General features: G+C 49.8%; 1 protein-coding gene across 1 annotated transcript in view; it reads right to left on the bottom strand.

Moving 5' to 3' along the window:
- LOC135808174 (uncharacterized) overlaps nucleotides 1–17860 on the bottom strand; it is a 77240-nt gene that overhangs the window by 15890 nt on the left and 43490 nt on the right. Inside the window, exons 47-54 of the mRNA XM_065321330.1 lie at nucleotides 16956–17105; nucleotides 14047–14244; nucleotides 13798–13902; nucleotides 7733–7840; nucleotides 5791–5950; nucleotides 5201–5298; nucleotides 4143–4225; nucleotides 2873–2964 (exon numbers count right to left, since the gene is read on the bottom strand). Of these exons, the coding sequence (XP_065177402.1) occupies nucleotides 2873–2964; nucleotides 4143–4225; nucleotides 5201–5298; nucleotides 5791–5950; nucleotides 7733–7840; nucleotides 13798–13902; nucleotides 14047–14244; nucleotides 16956–17105 (994 nt within the window). The remainder of the gene's footprint in view (nucleotides 1–2872; nucleotides 2965–4142; nucleotides 4226–5200; nucleotides 5299–5790; nucleotides 5951–7732; nucleotides 7841–13797; nucleotides 13903–14046; nucleotides 14245–16955; nucleotides 17106–17860) is intronic.

Raw genomic sequence — 17860 nt, 5'->3', positions numbered from 1 at the left:
CTCGAGTTGACATTGGGTAGTTGAAGCTGTGTTGAGAGTGGCCCGTAGGAGGTCGTGAAGCTTGGCAAGTTCGTCCATCGGCAGACTGATGTGAGCGTGCGGGTGTCCAGGATGACGCCGATAAACGTCAGGACGTGGGCTGGACCCTCCACTTTTGCTGACGCCAGAGAAACACCGAGGTATGTAAACGCACGGCGCCGAGTAGCGAGTTGCTGGCGAGCTAACACAGGTCCAGAGCATACATCGAGGAAGCACTTTTGCTGACGCCAGAGAAACACCGAGGTATGTAAACGCACGGCGCCGAGTAGCGAGTTGCTGGCGAGCTAACACAAGTCCAGAGCATGCATGGAGACAGAAACGTTAGTCGAGGTATTTCCCGTAATGGGAAGATGCCAATAACGTCAGGAATTGAGCTGGACCCTCCACTTTTGCTGGGGCCAGAGAAACACCGAGGTATGTAAACGCTCGGAGCAGAATAGCGAGTTGCTGGCGAGGTAACACAAGTCCTGAGCATGCATTGAGGAAGTAACATTAATTGAGGTATTCCCCGTAATGCAACAGGCGTGGGAGTGCGAACTGCCCGCACACAATCCATTCACTGGCGGATGCGACAGAGTTCCATATAGCTGGCCTGGAGCGTAGTACAGTCTGAAGGGCAGGACGCTCTCATAACAGTATTGATCCTGCCAGCGGTTCAACAAGGGCCACTCCTCCGGGCAGACGGGAATTCGGCAGAATGCACTTTTAACATTGAGCTTAGCAAGATACAGCGGGGCGAGCAATTGTCTAATCATGTTTGCAGCATTGTCATCTTGACATTGTGGAGAGACACGGTCTGCTGGAATGTAATCGTTGACACTTCGACCCTCCAGGCTTTACAAAGGGTGTGTCGTGTGTAACTTCCCGTTCGTCTAGGAACCGCATCTACGCCGGAACAGCACAGAGGCGAGAAAGGGGGTGAAGAACACGGGCCAGCTGTTTCAAGCCTGCTGCAAGAAACGGATCGGCCAGCTGTTTCAAGCCTGCTGCAAGAAACGGATCGTTGCGCAGAAATATAATCTGGGTTAGCATGTGACCGTGTTAAATTCAATGGATCCCAGTTAGTTGAGTGGTTGCCGATGAAACCTACCACAACCCCACAATTACGACCATGTGCAACATACCTCCGGAGCATAGGATCAGGATGTGAGTCCAGTAATTTTGAGAAGTGAGAAACTGAGTGCTTACACAGTTACTGATGAGGCCTTACACTTTGCCCTGGGATGCTCCTGTCGGCACTGGAGGTAGCACTGCCTGAGCTGACGCGTGCAAGCGCCGTACTCGTAGTAGCGGCATACGGTTGCGGTACGTGATGCGGATCTGTACTGGTGAGTAGGACGAAATGCGCACGGAAATGCTGGCGAGTGCACTGAGCTGCACTGCTGGCAGGCGGGTCGTGCTGTTCCAGTACACCGCGAGGCGCAGTTGCCACAAGTTGACATTGATAACCTGGCTTTGGAGATTTATTTTATTTTTCATTGCTATCAGGTTCGGCTTAATTCCCTCTGTGCTGCGCTGATGAGTCCACAAAGGACGAAACAGTTGTCCGCAGATTGAGTATTGATAACGTCCAGTTTCTAGGTGGCAAAAGCTGGCGATTGGCCGCGACGATCGTGGCCAAATACGTCCACAGGCACTCGTGAAACGCGGTGAGGAACAGTGGAACACAGACCATTCATGAACACTGTCCAGGTCTCAACTCAAGTGCTACCGTCATGCAGCCTACGAAGCGCAGTTCTGGGTTCGGATTCAAATAAATGCTAGTGCGCCAGAAGAGCAACATATGTCATGAGGGGCTACGGAGTTGAAACGTCGCCGGAGCTGGACTGACTGCAACTGTATCGGGCAGCAGGAAATCGAAGTCCACGAACTCGCCTCTCTGGACGCGATCGAGAAGGGCCCGTATAGGACAGTCAGGTTCACCTGCTGTTGGTGCTGCATGCGCATATGGCGGTCGTCACTGCACCGGGCTCCCAGTAGGGTCCGGCCTGCTGGCGGCGAGCGGCGATACGGATCCAAGTAGAGCGAGGAGAAGCTGGGTGGCGTTGGTGACGGCAGTGGACAACTCCCGTTGTTACTTCCAACAGAAAATCAAAGTCCACGAACTCGCCTCTCTGGATAAGAATTACGATCGTCAGGCTCGCGCCTGCTGTTGCAGTGGTGGTGCTGCGTGGCGGCCGTCGCTGCGTTCGCAGTAGGCGGGCGGCGGAGCCAGGTAGAGCGAGGCGATCCGGAGAGGCTGGACGCCGGTTGGTGACGACGACATTGTTTCTAGGCACAAACAAGGGTCGCTGAGATCGCGTGGAGGTACTTCATTTCAGGAAACCTGATGATGGCGCAAGCTAAAAAACCACAGTCGACGTTCCACTGTAGACGACGACATTGTTTCAGGCACCAACAGGCACCAACAGGCGTCAATGAAGTCTGAATTGAAACGCAGAGATACGAGAATGCAAGCTTGAAAGTCTAACGAAAGGAAATTGTTTCGGGAACACCTGTTCCGCAAGTTGCACGCTCGAAAGTCCAAACAGCAATGACATGAAAGAGACATTGTACAGGATATTGAAGGGCGCGTGCCCACGTGACTCGCGCATGCGTGCAGGTTGGGCCAGCTCGCTGGGCTGGCTGCTAACTCGCGTTAGCATGCTAACGCTCATTTATACGCCTGGTAATATCAGAATGAGTATGCCCTTGAAAGGTCCAGCATGGCCATGTGTAGGATTGATAGAAGCATGGGAATATGTAGGATTGATAGAAGCATGGGAATATGTAGGATTGAGATACAAGCATGGCCATGTGTAGGATTGAAAGCATGGGAAGTTTTCTAGCTTACCTGCACCACCTCCATCATGATCGGCTTGATCCGCATTGGCCACACTGGGGCAATTATCAAAGCCGTCAGGTATACCGTCCAAGTCACTGTCCCTGTATTCAGGGTAGATGGATATACAAAGCAAGCAGTGCTCATCACTTAGCCCTTATTAATCTTATCCAACCACCCATACAGAAATTGACCACTATTGGTCAGTAGGGAAAATCCCACTTTTTTCAAAATATTTAACCTCAGGAAATTAAAGGGGAAGTTCAAGCCTAAAATCAAATGTTCACCAGTTGTAGTCTTTGGGGTGATGAGTCGAATGGTCTTGGTCCGAGGAAGCTGAGACGCTCCCTTCCTCCTTTATTCCCAATCGAACTCGCACACTTCCACCGAAACTGGGTGACTGCGTCCTACTAGATGGGGATTTGTATGCAAAATGTCACTAAAAGCGCCATTTCGTTCTTATAAAAGCACACCGCGATTGGCCCATATGTTGTAGTCTTTTGGACGCTGAGTCGACTGGTTTTGGTCCGAAAAGGCTGTGATGCAACGTTCGGCCCTTATTCCCAATCGAACATGGTTGAACAAGCGGTCACGTGCTCCTGCGTACACCAGTCACCTGGTCACCGCGCCAGCAGGCGACAAATTTCACACCAAGGTTCAACTCGAAGGTTCAAAGGTTCAACTCGAGTGACAGAAACTCGCTCAAACATGCTGTAAGTTGTAGCCTGCAGGCACGGTGACCAGGTGACTGGTGTACGCAGGAGCACGTGACCGCTTGTTCAGCCATGTTCGATTGGGAATAAGGGCCGAACGCTACATCGCAGCCTTTTCGGACCAAAACTAGTCGACTCAGCGGCCAAAAGACTACAACATATGGGCCAATCGCGATAATCCGGGCATTTATAAGAACGAAATGGCGCTTTTAGTGACATTTTAGCATACAAATCCCCATCTAGTAGGGCGCAGTCACCCAGTTTCGGTGGAAGTGCGCGAGTTCGATTGGAAATAAAGGGGGAAGGGAGCGTCTCAGCTTCCTCGGACCAAGACCATTCGACTCAGCACCCCGAAGACTACAACTGGTTAAAATTTGATTTTAGGCTTAAAACTTCCCCTTTAACTTTTCGGTTCCCTGTTGTTTGGGGTAGGTTCCTGAAGAAAGTTTTTGTCAAGTCTGAGGAAGAAGAGTAGGATTAGGGCATAGAGAATTAGTGCAAACGTACATGCCCGGTATACTCCATGAATGCACTCTGCATGGAGTATGGAACACTCTGCAATAGCTCACCTGTGACTGACATTGCAATTGTTGGCAATGTCATCGAAGTTGCTATCCAGCAATTGTGTGTGTGGTGTGAAAATGGTTACTCCCTGAGTGTGTGACAACATGCGCATATACACAAAAGAACACAACCACAGTACACAACACACAACGTAGCACATACACACACACACACACACACGCACGCACGCACACACACACGCGCGCGCGCTTGTGCACACATGCACGCACACACACACACACACACACACACACACACACACACACACACGGGTTAGTTAGTAATGCACTCTGTCCCTGATTGATTGCAGGTGGACCACCAGTCTAGCCATTGAACCTTTGTTTGTACACACAGTGAACAGGTAAAGAATACCTTTGCTTGTACACACAGTGAACAGGTAAAGAATACCTTTGCTTGTACACACAGTGAACAGGTAAAGAATACCTTTGCTTGTACACACAGTGAACAGGTAAAGAACACCTTTGCTTGTACACACAGTGAACAGGTAAAGAATACCTTTGCTTGTACACACAGTGAACAGGTAAAGAATACCTTTGCTTGTACACACAGTGAACAGGTAAAGAACACCTTTGTTTGTACACACAGTGAACAGGTAAATAACACCTTTGCCCAAAGCACAATGTGTATCACTAGTCCATAGGATATTCACCATGCTGGTTGGAGGATGAGAAGGCTTGAGAGGGGCGCCGCCATACATGATACTGTAAAGATTGTATGAAAACCTCAGTTGAACCGGAGCATAAGCTATCTACTCAGTACTCGTGACCATGCCGTAAAGCAGAAGACTCTTGATCTGTATGATTACTGTGTTTGATCTGTATGATTACTGTGTTTGATCTGTATGGTTACTGCGTTTAATCTGTATGATTACTGTGTTTGATCTGTATGGTTACTGTGTTTGATCTGTATGGTTACTGTGTTTGATCTGTATGATTACTGTGTTTGATCTGTATGATTACTGTGTTTGATCTGTATGGTGACTGCGTTTAATCTGTATGGTTACTGTGTTTGCTCTGTATGGTTACTGTGTTTGCTATAGTACCTGAAAAGGTGGGCATGAGCGACACTCCGGCCCAGGATTAGCTGTGTCATTGCTGGTACCAGCTACCCGTGGACAGCCATCATTCGCATCCAACAACCCTGCATACATTGGAAACAACATTGGTCAAAAGAACGAACGCCATGGTAAAAATGACAACACATCGAATAATACGATTGTGCTGAATATGAACCTCCATGCCAACTCAGGATATTCTCCTTGAACAATCAGAACATACTGGCGCTAGTGCAATAAGGAGTACGGTAGCTAGCTTATAGGATGTCGGAGCGCACAATGACATGAAACCAGTAGCATGCAGGGTAAATAGCCAGCACCAGCCCAACTGACAACCTGCATGCTGGGTTGGACCAGCCGTAGTTGGTATTGAACTCAAGCATTATCGTAGTAAAGATGAGGCCATAGTAGAATACTGCATTCCCAAGGTGACGAATGACTTGCAAACACCCTGGGTAGTACAATCATGCATGTACCCTCATCGTGCACAATCTGTATACTAGTTCATTAGGGTCATTGTGCCCATCTACACTACAAACACACACACACACACACACACACACACACACACCACTTACCATCACCATCAGAATCAGTGCTGCATGCATCTCCTATACTATTCTGATCTGAATCCCACTGCAGTGGATTAGGTGTTTCCGGGCAATTGTCGCACGCGTCGCCAATGTTGTCGCCATCCCTATCTCGCTGGTCTATGTTGGGGACGTATTGGCAATTGTCCTAAACAAACATACACACAGACAGACACACAAATACACACACAGAACACAGACACACACAAAACACAGACACACACAAAAAACACAGACACACAAATACACAAAACACACAGAACACAGACACACACATACAAATACACACAATATACTTATTACAGTAGCACCATGCAGTGATCATGTGCTCAGATACCTTAGTTAGTTTTTTCTTTGTTTGTAGTGACGGCAAGTGGGAGCAAGTTTCCAGCTCATCCCACCATCATTGGGATCAAGTGCGAGCCAAAATAGCCTGCAAGGTTAGTGTTTGTGTTTGAAGAGTTGTCTCAAGAAGGCCTCACACTGCAGGACATTAATTAATCAGGCTGACATGAAGCCGATGATTGACTGGAACATCACCACACTGTCAGCGAGTGTTGCAATAGACATTCACCAGGTCCACAGGCCCAGTTCGCCACCAACGAGACGGCGTTGCGAAAGGTCGATGCCGCCTTATCGGTGCTACCGGACTCCGCACCCGAGGCCAAGGAGCTCCTAACTCAGGGTAGGAGTGAAATCTGCAAAAGGCAGAAAAAGCTCAAAATCGCTGACTCGTTTGATTGGGAAACGGAGTGTGCGAGGAGGACAGCGTGGGTGATAGCCTCGCAGACGACAAAAGAATTGCCGAGGCAGCTTCCACAGCTCGTCATCTCAGACAACTACAGCCGAGAGAACGGTTTCAGCCTGAGACGCCATATCCCAGCAGGAATTTTCGTACGTCCAATAACTCCCAATTCGAGCAGAGGCCGCCAGGCCACGGACATCGGTGAGTACATTCTCTGTTAGACCACTACCCCATTTACAAACTGATTGCTCTTGTGAGTGAAAAAGGAAAATCTCTCTACCAGCAGCTCGTACTGTCCAGTTCACAAAATCCCCTGTTCCGTTCGTATTCTGACTGGCTCAAGTCACCAAGCTCAGCCCATCAATACAACAGCATGTCTCAGTTTCGTCAAGTCGTTTCCTGTGAGTTGTGTTTTCCTGTGCGCCGTCTGACTCAACACGAAAGTTGGTACTCTGTGGCGGATGCATCATTGTCTCAGCATGCCAAGCCGGATCCAGTATTTCAAGTCTGCGAGCATGCCCGACTTCCTGTTGGCTCCGATGCCTTCTCAGCATCATTGGCGGGTAAGCACCTGGACCATCTCCAAGCAATGCAGAATCGTGCGGCTCAAGCAGTGTATGGGTACCGCACACCCCTGCCATCAATCTGCTAGTGAAGTTTCAAGCTTGGTACCTACAGTGTCCAGAAGCTGATCTTCCTGGTTAGGCAGTAGCGCTACTCCCAAGCTAGCTTAACACTGCAAGTACTACTGTTTGTAGTACCAACCACAGGCTCTGTAGCTCTCTAAGGGTCTGTGCCCACCGCCAACCTGCACTGAGCTGGGAAAAAGGTGATATCGCGTTCCAAGGAGCTAGGCTCTGGAATGCATTGCCTAGCGAGGTACTTGTACGGGCCATCCCCCACCCTGCCCAATTATGCACTGCTACTATTCCACACAGCATGTTCCTTTGAGGTCAGACCTTGATGAGTTTTTAGGTGTGAAAGGGATGCACCAAAAGTACTGAAAAATAAAATGACATGCACACGAAACTTTCTGAAATTACTGTAACTACTACCAACAGTAGATCAACTAAGTCCACCCAGAAGAGACCAGGCAAGTATACAAAGAGGATAGCAACACCAGTCCCACAAATTACTGGTAACCTGTAGCAGGCATGGAGTCAAGGAACAAATCTCCCGACTTACCAACGAGTCTATCCAGCTGTCACCATCATCGTCATGGTCACACCCATCACCTTGGTGATCACCATCAGTGTCACTCTGGTCTGAGTTGGGCACAGTGGGGCAGTTGTCCTGCAGTGAACCAACAGTCAGGGTATGTACACCGGTATAATGGTGCAATGGCACGGTATGCTGGGACAGCATGCCTGGCTCACCTTGACCACACGTCTAGCATGAACTTCTTCTAGTACAACCTAGTGTACGAATGTTCACACTAGCACACGTGCCTGCATGCACATATGCACACACACACACACACACACACACACACACACACACACACACACACACACACACACACACACACACACACACACACACACTTGTACTTACTTGTACTTGCTCACTGCCAAAACTGGTCACGTGGGTCTCCCCGGGAGAAGGGAGAGAGACTTGTTACGTTTTCTTACTCTTAGTACTCCCTTGTGCCATTGTTCCAGCAGATGCTGCAGGTGTCGCTGACCTGCACAGTTTGTACGAGTACTTGTAGATTTATGCAGTGCGTGTCTACAGCTGTATTTGAATGTGTGCGTAGTGCACAGTTGCAGTTGTGCCCTAGGCCCTGTGTCTGTGATACGTGATTTGTGGTGCGTGTTAGCTTACACGTGGGAATGCTACGCGCTTTCATGTGACCTGCGTTACTTCCTTCTCACTGTACTTCCTTTTATGCATGTATCGCTGGCATATGCGACACTGGCCGGCCGGGCCGGAGTGTGTATTGGTTTTGGAAGCATGTGCCTTTTGTCCTGTGAGAGTTGTTCGCATGCACATGTTGCTGGCCGTGTGGAATGTTTTGGTTCTTGTTGTGTTGGACCTGTGCTCTAGATTCTACAAGTTTGTAGCTGTTGTGATTTTACTATGTTCCATGGGTCTGAATAATTGTGTTCTCCGGAGTGGAGTAAAACTGAACTGTGATTCGATTGTGTGCGGAAACCCGGTGTTGACGAAAGTGTGTTGACCTGGGCGCTGAGGAAAAGTAACATAAACTGGCACCTCCGACGGGATCCTTTTGCCTTTCCGTGGTTGCTGAGAGTCGTCGCCATGAGTGAGGAGCGGCGTATCAGCCACAGATCGACGAAAGGAAAGGAACCCAGGCGATATGGATTTTCTGGAAGTGAGCGCTCGAGTACTCGTGCCAGTCCTGGGAGCACTGAACTCGTAGAATTGGAGAGAGCTCGAGTGGCCAGAAAAAGGGCAGAGGCCGAAGTGCGAGTGGCAGAAGAGATTGCTGCACTGCAGGAACAAGTTCTGCAGAGTAAGCTAGCTGTCCTGCAGAAACGGCAAGCCTTGGAGCAAGCTCGTTCCGAAGAAGAATCTGCGCACGAGTCGGCGGCAGGAGCTAGCCCGTCGCCTCGTAGAGAAATTGCTTCGGACGGGGACGTGGTCTTCAAACGAAGTCGTGACGGCGCAAGTGCGACTCTGCGATCTTGTATGCCACCACGAGCGGAGTCGGACAGTGCAGTTACCGGTAGTAGGTTTACGACTGATCCTCCGTTACCACTCGCGCGCACCAGTGTTAAAAATGTGAATACACTGGTAGCAGGAACAGCAGCTGCTCAGCTATCGCAGAATGTCCTGGACGTCGTTGACGGTGTGTCTGAAGAGTCAGACCACTATGTGTCATCCAGTAGCGCCTCAAGTAGTGACACTGCTGGTGACTCTACAACTACTGGAACTACAACTAACGCCAGTAGTGGTGAAAGTGATAACAGCCACACTGATAGTAGTACTGTTAGTCACTATGGGCCTGCTTCCAGGCGTGTTGGTACACGTGCTCTGGCCAACGCAGGAGTTGCGTCCAGAGGCGGAGCTGCCGGCACTACCCAGCCAGTACATATGCAGCAGCAGCAGCAGCAGCAGCAGCCGCCGTCACAGCAGCAGCAGCAGCCGCCGTCACAGCCGCCACGGCAGCAGCAGCTGCAGCAAGTCCATGTGCTTGGTAACGCCGTGCGTCCAATGCTGCTGGAAGCAAGTGGACCGGCCCAGCCAAGCCCCGCTGCACCGAGAAGACTGATGACTGACTCCGTCCCCGGTCTTCCAAAGAAATCGGTGATATCTGCGATCCTCAGGCTGTAGTGATACCTGAAGGAACATCTCCGACACATCAGCAATCAGTGCCACAGTTCGCAAGGCATTCTACGTCGACGACATGTTGAAGTCCTTGCCTGACGACCAGAAAGCAATGCGTCTTCGGTCTCAGCTACAAGACCTCCTGAAGAAAGGCGGCTTCCATCTCCGGAAGTGGTTGAGCAACAGTGAAGCAGTGATGGAATCAATTCCACCGGAGCACCGCGCGCCGGCCACGTCTAAGTCCATAACGGCACAAGAGTCGTCTGGACAGCCCTCACAAAAGGCACTGGGCGTAACGTGGATGGTCAGCGAAGATTATTTCACGTTTCACTATCAGGAACCCACATCCGCTGCGTGCACGAAGCGCACCGTCCTCAGTCGCATGGCATCACTGTTTGACCCCAGAGGGCAACTAGCACCATTCACCATCAGGAGCAAGTTGTTGTTCCAGGAACTATGTCTTGCGGGGCTCGGCTGGGACGACCCACTGCCTGAAGAGACGGCGGTAGCTTGGCAAGAATGGTTTGCTGAGATGCCTAAGCTAACACAGCTACGCATTGATCGCTGTTTTCAAGATAGCACAACGTCGATGGGTCTGAGTGTGCACACGTTCACCGACGCATCAGAACGGGCCTACGCCGCTGCGTCATACGTCCGAGCAGAGCGACCAGATGGTACAGCGAAGGTTACCCTGGTGATGGCCAAGGCAAGACCAGCACCGATCAAGCGTCGATCCATTCCGATGCTAGAGCTGCAGGGAGCGGTCCTGGGTGTGCGTCTTGGGACGTACGTTAGCGAAGCTCTTGGTGTGAGAGCAGCCGACAGCCACTACTGGAGCGATTCCATGAATGTCCAGTATTGGATTCGATCACCCAGCCGAAAGTTCAAGCTGGAAGTCGGCAACCGGATATCGGAGATCCAACAGCAGTCTATGGCACGGAACTGGCGTCATGTTCCCGGAGTCAGAAATCCAGCTGATCTCCCCACCCGTGGGATGACAGTCACACAGCTGGCAGAGGAGAGCAGGTGGTGGCATGGACCAACGTTTCTGGCACAGCAACAGAGCGAATGGCCAGATCGCAGGATAGCTGTGCCGAAGGAGCTACCACAAATGCTCAAGACTCCTGAAATCACGATGACGGCAATGATGTCACCACCGTTGCGGCTAAGTCCAAACAACTATTCCTCGTGGAGCCGTCTTGTGCGGGTCACGGCTTGGTGCATGCGTGCCATACACGATCGCCGCAAGAGCCGACTGCCACAGCTAACGCTCAGCGACGCCCGTGTGAAGATTGCAATCAAGAACAGCAAGGAGGTTGCCGTGCCCGAGCTCTCACCAGCTGAGTTTGAAAGAGCGGAGCACTATTGGATCATGCGTGCGCAAGATGAGAGCTATGGTGAAGTGACGAGCACGCTGAGAAAAGGGAAGGAGTTGCCAAGCAGTGCCCCTCTTCTCAAGTTGCAACCGCGCATCGACGAACAGAGTGGATACCCCGTATTAAGAGTTAGTGGGAGACTGCGTACGGCTTACCACTTGGCATCTGAGTTTCGATCGCCAATTATTCTACCACCTCGACACCGAGTGACAGAACTGATCATTCGGAGAGAGGATGAGCGATGCCGACACAGCATTGGCACGAATCACATCCTGTCCAATCTCGCCGATCACTACTGGCTTGTGAAAGGCAAGCAAATGGTGAAGTCACATCGGCACCACTGCGTGGGATGTCAGAAGGTGTGGCGCAAACCAGCCACTCCCAGGATGGGTCCTCTCCCAGACCTCCGCACGCAAGGACCACTTCTGGCATTCGCCCGCACCGCTGTGGACTTCGCCGGACCATTTCTAGTGAAGAGAGGTCGAGGACGTACACAAGAGAAGAGGTATGTGGCAGTGTTCACGTGTCTGCAATCTCGAGCGTGTCACTTGGAGCTGGTTACCTCTCTCGACACGACTGGCTTCAAGATGGCCCTGACGCGATTCTGCAAGCGTCGCGGCACACCCGAGATGTTGCTTACTGATAATGGAAGCAATTTTGTTGCGACAGAGCGAGAGCTGAGGGAGGCAGTCGCCCAGCTTGACCATGCCGACCTCACATCGGAGTATGCAGGCCAAGGGATTGAGTGGAAATTCAATCCGCCTCGTTCTCCTCATTTCGGCGGCGTGTTCGAACGGATCGTGCGCTCCATGAAGCAAGTTCTCCAGACTGTGCTGTACAAGGCTGATTTAACTGAAGAAGAGCTCCAGACAGTATTGGTGCAGGCCGAGGCTCTCATCAACTCGCGGCCATTGACAACGCTTTCGGAGGAAAGTGAAGACCTGGAGCCGCTAACGCCTTTGCATTTCTTGGTTGGCCATTCGAGAGTTGCAACAGCGTTGGAAGCAACCCCGGAGGGGGGTCTGCATCGTCGCTGGCAGTTGCTTCAGGATCTGATGAAGCGCATTTGGAAGAGGTGGCTCCGCGAGATTGTTGCTCGAGCCAATTTGGAGACGAAGTGGCACCGTGATAGTGCATCGGTTACAGTCGGCAAAATCCTGATAATGCTGGACGAATCGCTCCCAAGGACTCAGTGGCCGCTTGGTCGAGTGGTCGCTACGTATCCTGGAAAGGACGGGAAGGTGCGCGTAGTGGACGTGAAGGTCAAAGGGAAGGTGTACAAGCGCAGCGTCCACCGCTTGGTGCCCCTAGATGTGGAACCGTCAGCAGTCAAGGTGACTCTCCCAGCCTCTGCTGAAGTCCGGCTAAGTGATCTCAATGAGTGACTGGCATGCTCGCCGTTGTTAATGCTGTGTATCAAGTTACGGTTTTGCCCAATAGCGTATGGGCATTAGATTCGCTCAGTTTTCCCACGTTCGCTCATGAGGGAGGGAATGTTACGTTTTCTTACTCTTAGTACTCCCTTGTGCCATTGTTCCAGCAGATGCTGCAGGTGTCGCTGACCTGCACAGTTTGTACGAGTACTTGTAGATTTATGCAGTGCGTGTCTACAGCTGTATTTGAATGTGTGCGTAGTGCACAGTTGCAGTTGTGCCCTAGGCCCTGTGTCTGTGATACGTGATTTGTGGTGCGTGTTAGCTTACACGTGGGAATGCTACGCGCTTTCATGTGACCTGCGTTACTTCCTTCTCACTGTACTTCCTTTTATGCATGTATCGCTGGCATATGCGACACTGGCCGGCCGGGCCGGAGTGTGTATTGGTTTTGGAAGCATGTGCCTTTTGTCCTGTGAGAGTTGTTCGCATGCACATGTTGCTGGCCGTGTGGAATGTTTTGGTTCTTGTTGTGTTGGACCTGTGCTCTAGATTCTACAAGTTTGTAGCTGTTGTGATTTTACTATGTTCCATGGGTCTGAATAATTGTGTTCTCCGGAGTGGAGTAAAACTGAACTGTGATTCGATTGTGTGCGGAAACCCGGTGTTGACGAAAGTGTGTTGACCTGGGCGCTGAGGAAAAGTAACAAGACTCAAAAGGAATCTTGGAAAGATGACTCAATTGGCCATTGAACCAACCAACGGCCGACACCCCCTGAAATCCCCAAACTAGGGTGGACTTGAAATGATCCCACTTATGGGCTCACCACACCTCAGTAAGTGGGTGAGGACAAGGTGCAGAAAAAGGATTGACGGCATCAGGGTATCCGTCCCGGGATCCAACTGCAGGTACCCCTGCCCCCAGTGAAGGTAGTACACACACACACACACACACACACACACACACACACACACACACACACACACACACACACACACACACACACACACACACACACACACACACGCGCGCGCGCACACACATGCACGCACACACATGCACGCACACGCACACACGCGCACACACACACACACACACACACACACACGCACACACACACACACATGCCCCGCCCCCTCCTCCTCCCACTCCACACAATACACTATGACATGTGTGGAAGAGGCTGAGAAAGCCCTACTTCTAGCTCACCTTCAAGCAACTGCGCTCTTCACAGTCAAGACGCTCCGATGGGTATCCATCCAGATCACTATCATCAGCACACAGTCTCCCAGTACCAGCAAACCCCATCTTGCACTACGCACATACGTGATGCCATAATTATAGCATACAAGGACAGGATGGGAAAGGAGACAAAAAGGAAATCTTACATCACATTACACTTCCACAATGGAGCATGGATGCAGCGTTCACAATGGAGCATGGATGCAGAGTTCATAATAGAGCATGGATGCAGAGTTCAGCATAGAGAATTACACCACACCTAGACAATAGACAATAGAGAGGTTTTGCATTCCGAATTTCGGAATTATTTTCGGAATGTGGCGGCTCTTCACAGTCAAGACGCTCCGATGGGTATCCATCCAGATCACTATCATCAGCACACAGTCTCCCAGTACCAGCAAACCCCATCTTGCACTACGCACATACGTGATGCCATAATTATAGCATACAAGTGTTGTAGTACGTTATTTTTGTGTACGTCGTGTGTACGTCATGTTGGTGCATGCGCGTGTTGCTGTGGTGGAAATGATGTCTTCGTCTTGAGTTCATCATGTCTTCGTCTTGCATCATGTCTTCGTCTTGCATCATGTCTTCGTCTTGAGTTCGTCATGTCTAGTTGTGTTTCTTCGTCGTGTCAATAAACAGTCCTCTAAATGTAGTTATCGTCGTCCATTTGTACAAGTGTGGAGATGGCACGGGACTGGGAGCAGGCAGAGAAAGCGAGTTACAACATTGGTGGCAGCGGTAATGGAAATTTGTAAATCTCAACTTCTGGATTCGTCCTGCGTGGCCTTCGCTCCCAGTTTCCGATGTCATCTCCAGTCGTCCTATCGTCACAGTTTTGTCCGTCTTGAAGAAGTTCGTCCGTCGTCCTCGTCCTTCATCATTCGTCTCTCCCGTCTCTTGGCAGTCGTCGTCACTGGTGGTCCCGGACACGACGTAAAACTGTGCCCAGAAGAAAAAACTGAAACAGAAAAAAAGAAGGATGGAAGGTGAAGGCTGCAGGGCGAGGATGTGGACGCTGAGCAGCGCTTTGAGATGGCGGACGACATGGCAACACGGCGTGAGGAGTTTCGTTGGTGAGAGGGTACGTGTGTTGTTGTGAACGTGATGAGAATGTGAGTTGTGTATTTTCTGTTCTCCCAACATTTTGTTCTTTATTAAGCGCGTGTGTTCTGTTTGTTTTTTGATTTGCTCTTCTATGAGGATAACTAGAGGCCCCCACAGAGCCAGTGGATTTTGTTCTTTTTGTTATTCCTATGATTTGTGCTCTCACATTTTTAGAATTTTTGCGTGATCGTGAGGTGGTGTGTTGAGTGAAGCATAAGTTAGAGTTTTGAGGTTATCAGTTCCCACACATGTGACAGCGATCGTGGCTGGTGTTCTGGGTGGGCGGACAGAGTTTTTAATAATCTGCAGTGCAGGCAGAGGTGTTTTATTTATGGGTGTGACTGGTGTGGTATGATTGAGTGATTTGTGTGATCTTTTCCTCTTTTTACTCTGTTTTATTATTAGAATCGAGGACGATTCTACTCTTGGGAGGGAGTTATGTTGTAGTACGTTATTTTTGTGTACGTCGTGTGTACGTCATGTTGGTGCATGCGCGTGTTGCTGTGGTGGAAATGATGTCTTCGTCTTGAGTTCATCATGTCTTCGTCTTGCATCATGTCTTCGTCTTGCATCATGTCTTCGTCTTGAGTTCGTCATGTCTAGTTGTGTTTCTTCGTCGTGTCAATAAACAGTCCTCTAAATGTAGTTATCGTCGTCCATTTGTACAAGTGTGGAGATGGCACGGGACTGGGAGCAGGCAGAGAAAGCGAGTTACAACACAAGGACAGGATGGGAAAGGAGACAAAAAGGAAATCTTACATCACATTACACTTCCACAATGGAGCATGGATGCAGCGTTCACAATGGAGCATGGATGCAGAGTTCATAATAGAGCATGGATGCAGAGTTCAGCATAGAGAATTACACCACACCTAGACAATAGACAATAGAGAGGTTTTGCATTCCGAATTTCGGAATTATTTTCGGAATGTGGCGGCAGCAGTCGAAAAAGTAGTCGAACTTTCGGAAATGTGGTGGCGAAAGTGCATGGATTTTCGGCTCTTTCATGTTTGGGAGTGCATATTTGAATTAGGGGTGAAACGGTTCGGGTAAGGAACCGGTTTTGGAACCGCCAGCTGAAAAGAATCGGGTACCCGTTCCGTCAAATTTCGAACCGAAACTCGAAAAATCTCGTTCTTCTACAAATACATGTACACGCCAAGTCTACTCAAGATTTTAAACGTCTTACCTTGCGATCCCCACTCTTCCAAAGAGTTATCTGGTCATTATCTTCTTCGCACTTGGACTCTCCGATGTCTCATTCTTGCTCGTAAAAATGTTTTTTCTAAAAAATAATTGTCGCGAACCCATTTTGTCGGTCTGGAGAAAAGAGTGCATGGAACCGATACCCGAACCGTGGGAAACAATGCTGGCATTCGGGTACCCGAACATGAAAAACCTGGAACCGTTTCACCCCTAATTTGAATACAAAAAAGTGTATTTTTCATGTTTGTATTTTTGCTTTCTGCTGCTTTCGATTATTTGAAAAATTTCCACGTATGTAGTTTTGATTTTTGCTGGTTTTGCTGCTCTCGCTGATCTCGCCATGTTGACTAATCTTCTCACACTTCATCACACTCTATCTTCCTTTGCCCTGGAGCCTACTAACAGTACAAGACAGTAGTTCGCCAACCTCGTCTTCAGCTGTTGGATCACTTGGTCCACCATCAGTCCGTCCTCGTCTTCGAACCGCACCCAAATTCAGTTTGACCTGCGCACATGGATTTGATCCTGCTCAACCCCTTCGACGCTCTCCATTTTGTTTTGCATGGCAACCCTTGGAAACGAAGTCGAATCAGATTTTCGGAATGCAAAACACTGAAAATACCGTTTTTCGGAACGCACTTTTTTCGGAAAAGCACAGTCGAAAATCATTCCGAAATTCGGAATGCAAAACCTCTCTAATGTACTCTACTTGCACAATAGAGAATGCATGCTGCCGACCCATAGTGCTGGCACCGACGGCATGTACAGCATCAACTTACACACAGGGCAAGCTAGTCCCCTCAGCTTACCTCACACGTATATTGTGCTACGCCGGTCATGGTGCAGGTGGCGTTGCTATGGCAATCATGTACACCCAGAGAGCAGTAGTCACCTGAGGTGCAGCCGCTGTATCCGTTGCCAAGGAAACCAGGAATGCAAGGACCACACAGAAACCCACCCTGTAAACGACAAGACGCAGTGTGCAACGAAAAGCAAATGTTTGTGAGAGAGGAAATAGGAACATACTGGTTGTGTATTGCCCCGTTATTCTCCCATCATTTTCTTCCTCCATAGCCTCCTCCTTGCCCCACCCACACACTACCACCATGAATCTTCATCATACATTCTCGCTCCACATACACCGAGATACCGACATAGACACAGACAATGGACGCAGGAGCACACAAAGGGAGGGGTAGTAGGCCGCAGCCAGATGTGGGACGGTCAGATTAATTTATCTCGACCGAGCCATACAAAACCGAGCCAGTCGGAGAAAAACCCCTCACGCCAACGGACGCATGGATGAGGGGAGAAAACGGGTGTATAAGCCCAAGTAGCAACATGGCAGCATGAAGACAGGCACAACATATCCACAGCCAAGAAAGAAAGGGAAGAAGATGCACAGACATGAAGGGTGGGAGGGTGGGGACACTGTTGAGACTCAAAAACTGACTGAAGAAGCCAGGCAAAAAGAAGAAGAACAACAACAAAAGAGAAAAATACCAGACGCCATATTCGCAAGAGGAAAATATTTTAGCGCGAGAAATCGTTTCTCGCTTATCTCGCTCCGCTCGGCCGGCGAGAAATATAACTTCATCGTGTAGGCTCGCTCCTCCATACCATTCTGTAGGTTCTCTGATTTCTCCTGTACATTTACCTAACAAGGTCAAATCAGTTACCTGTAGAGAGATAGAGCATTCACAGCTCCTATACT

This window comes from Sycon ciliatum, chromosome 1 (genome assembly GCF_964019385.1).
Source record: "Sycon ciliatum chromosome 1, ocSycCili1.1, whole genome shotgun sequence".
NCBI classification, from domain to species: Eukaryota; Metazoa; Porifera; class Calcarea; order Leucosolenida; family Sycettidae; genus Sycon; species Sycon ciliatum.
Note: the sequence above shows the minus strand (reverse complement) of the source record. Positions and strands in the feature narration are given on the sequence as shown.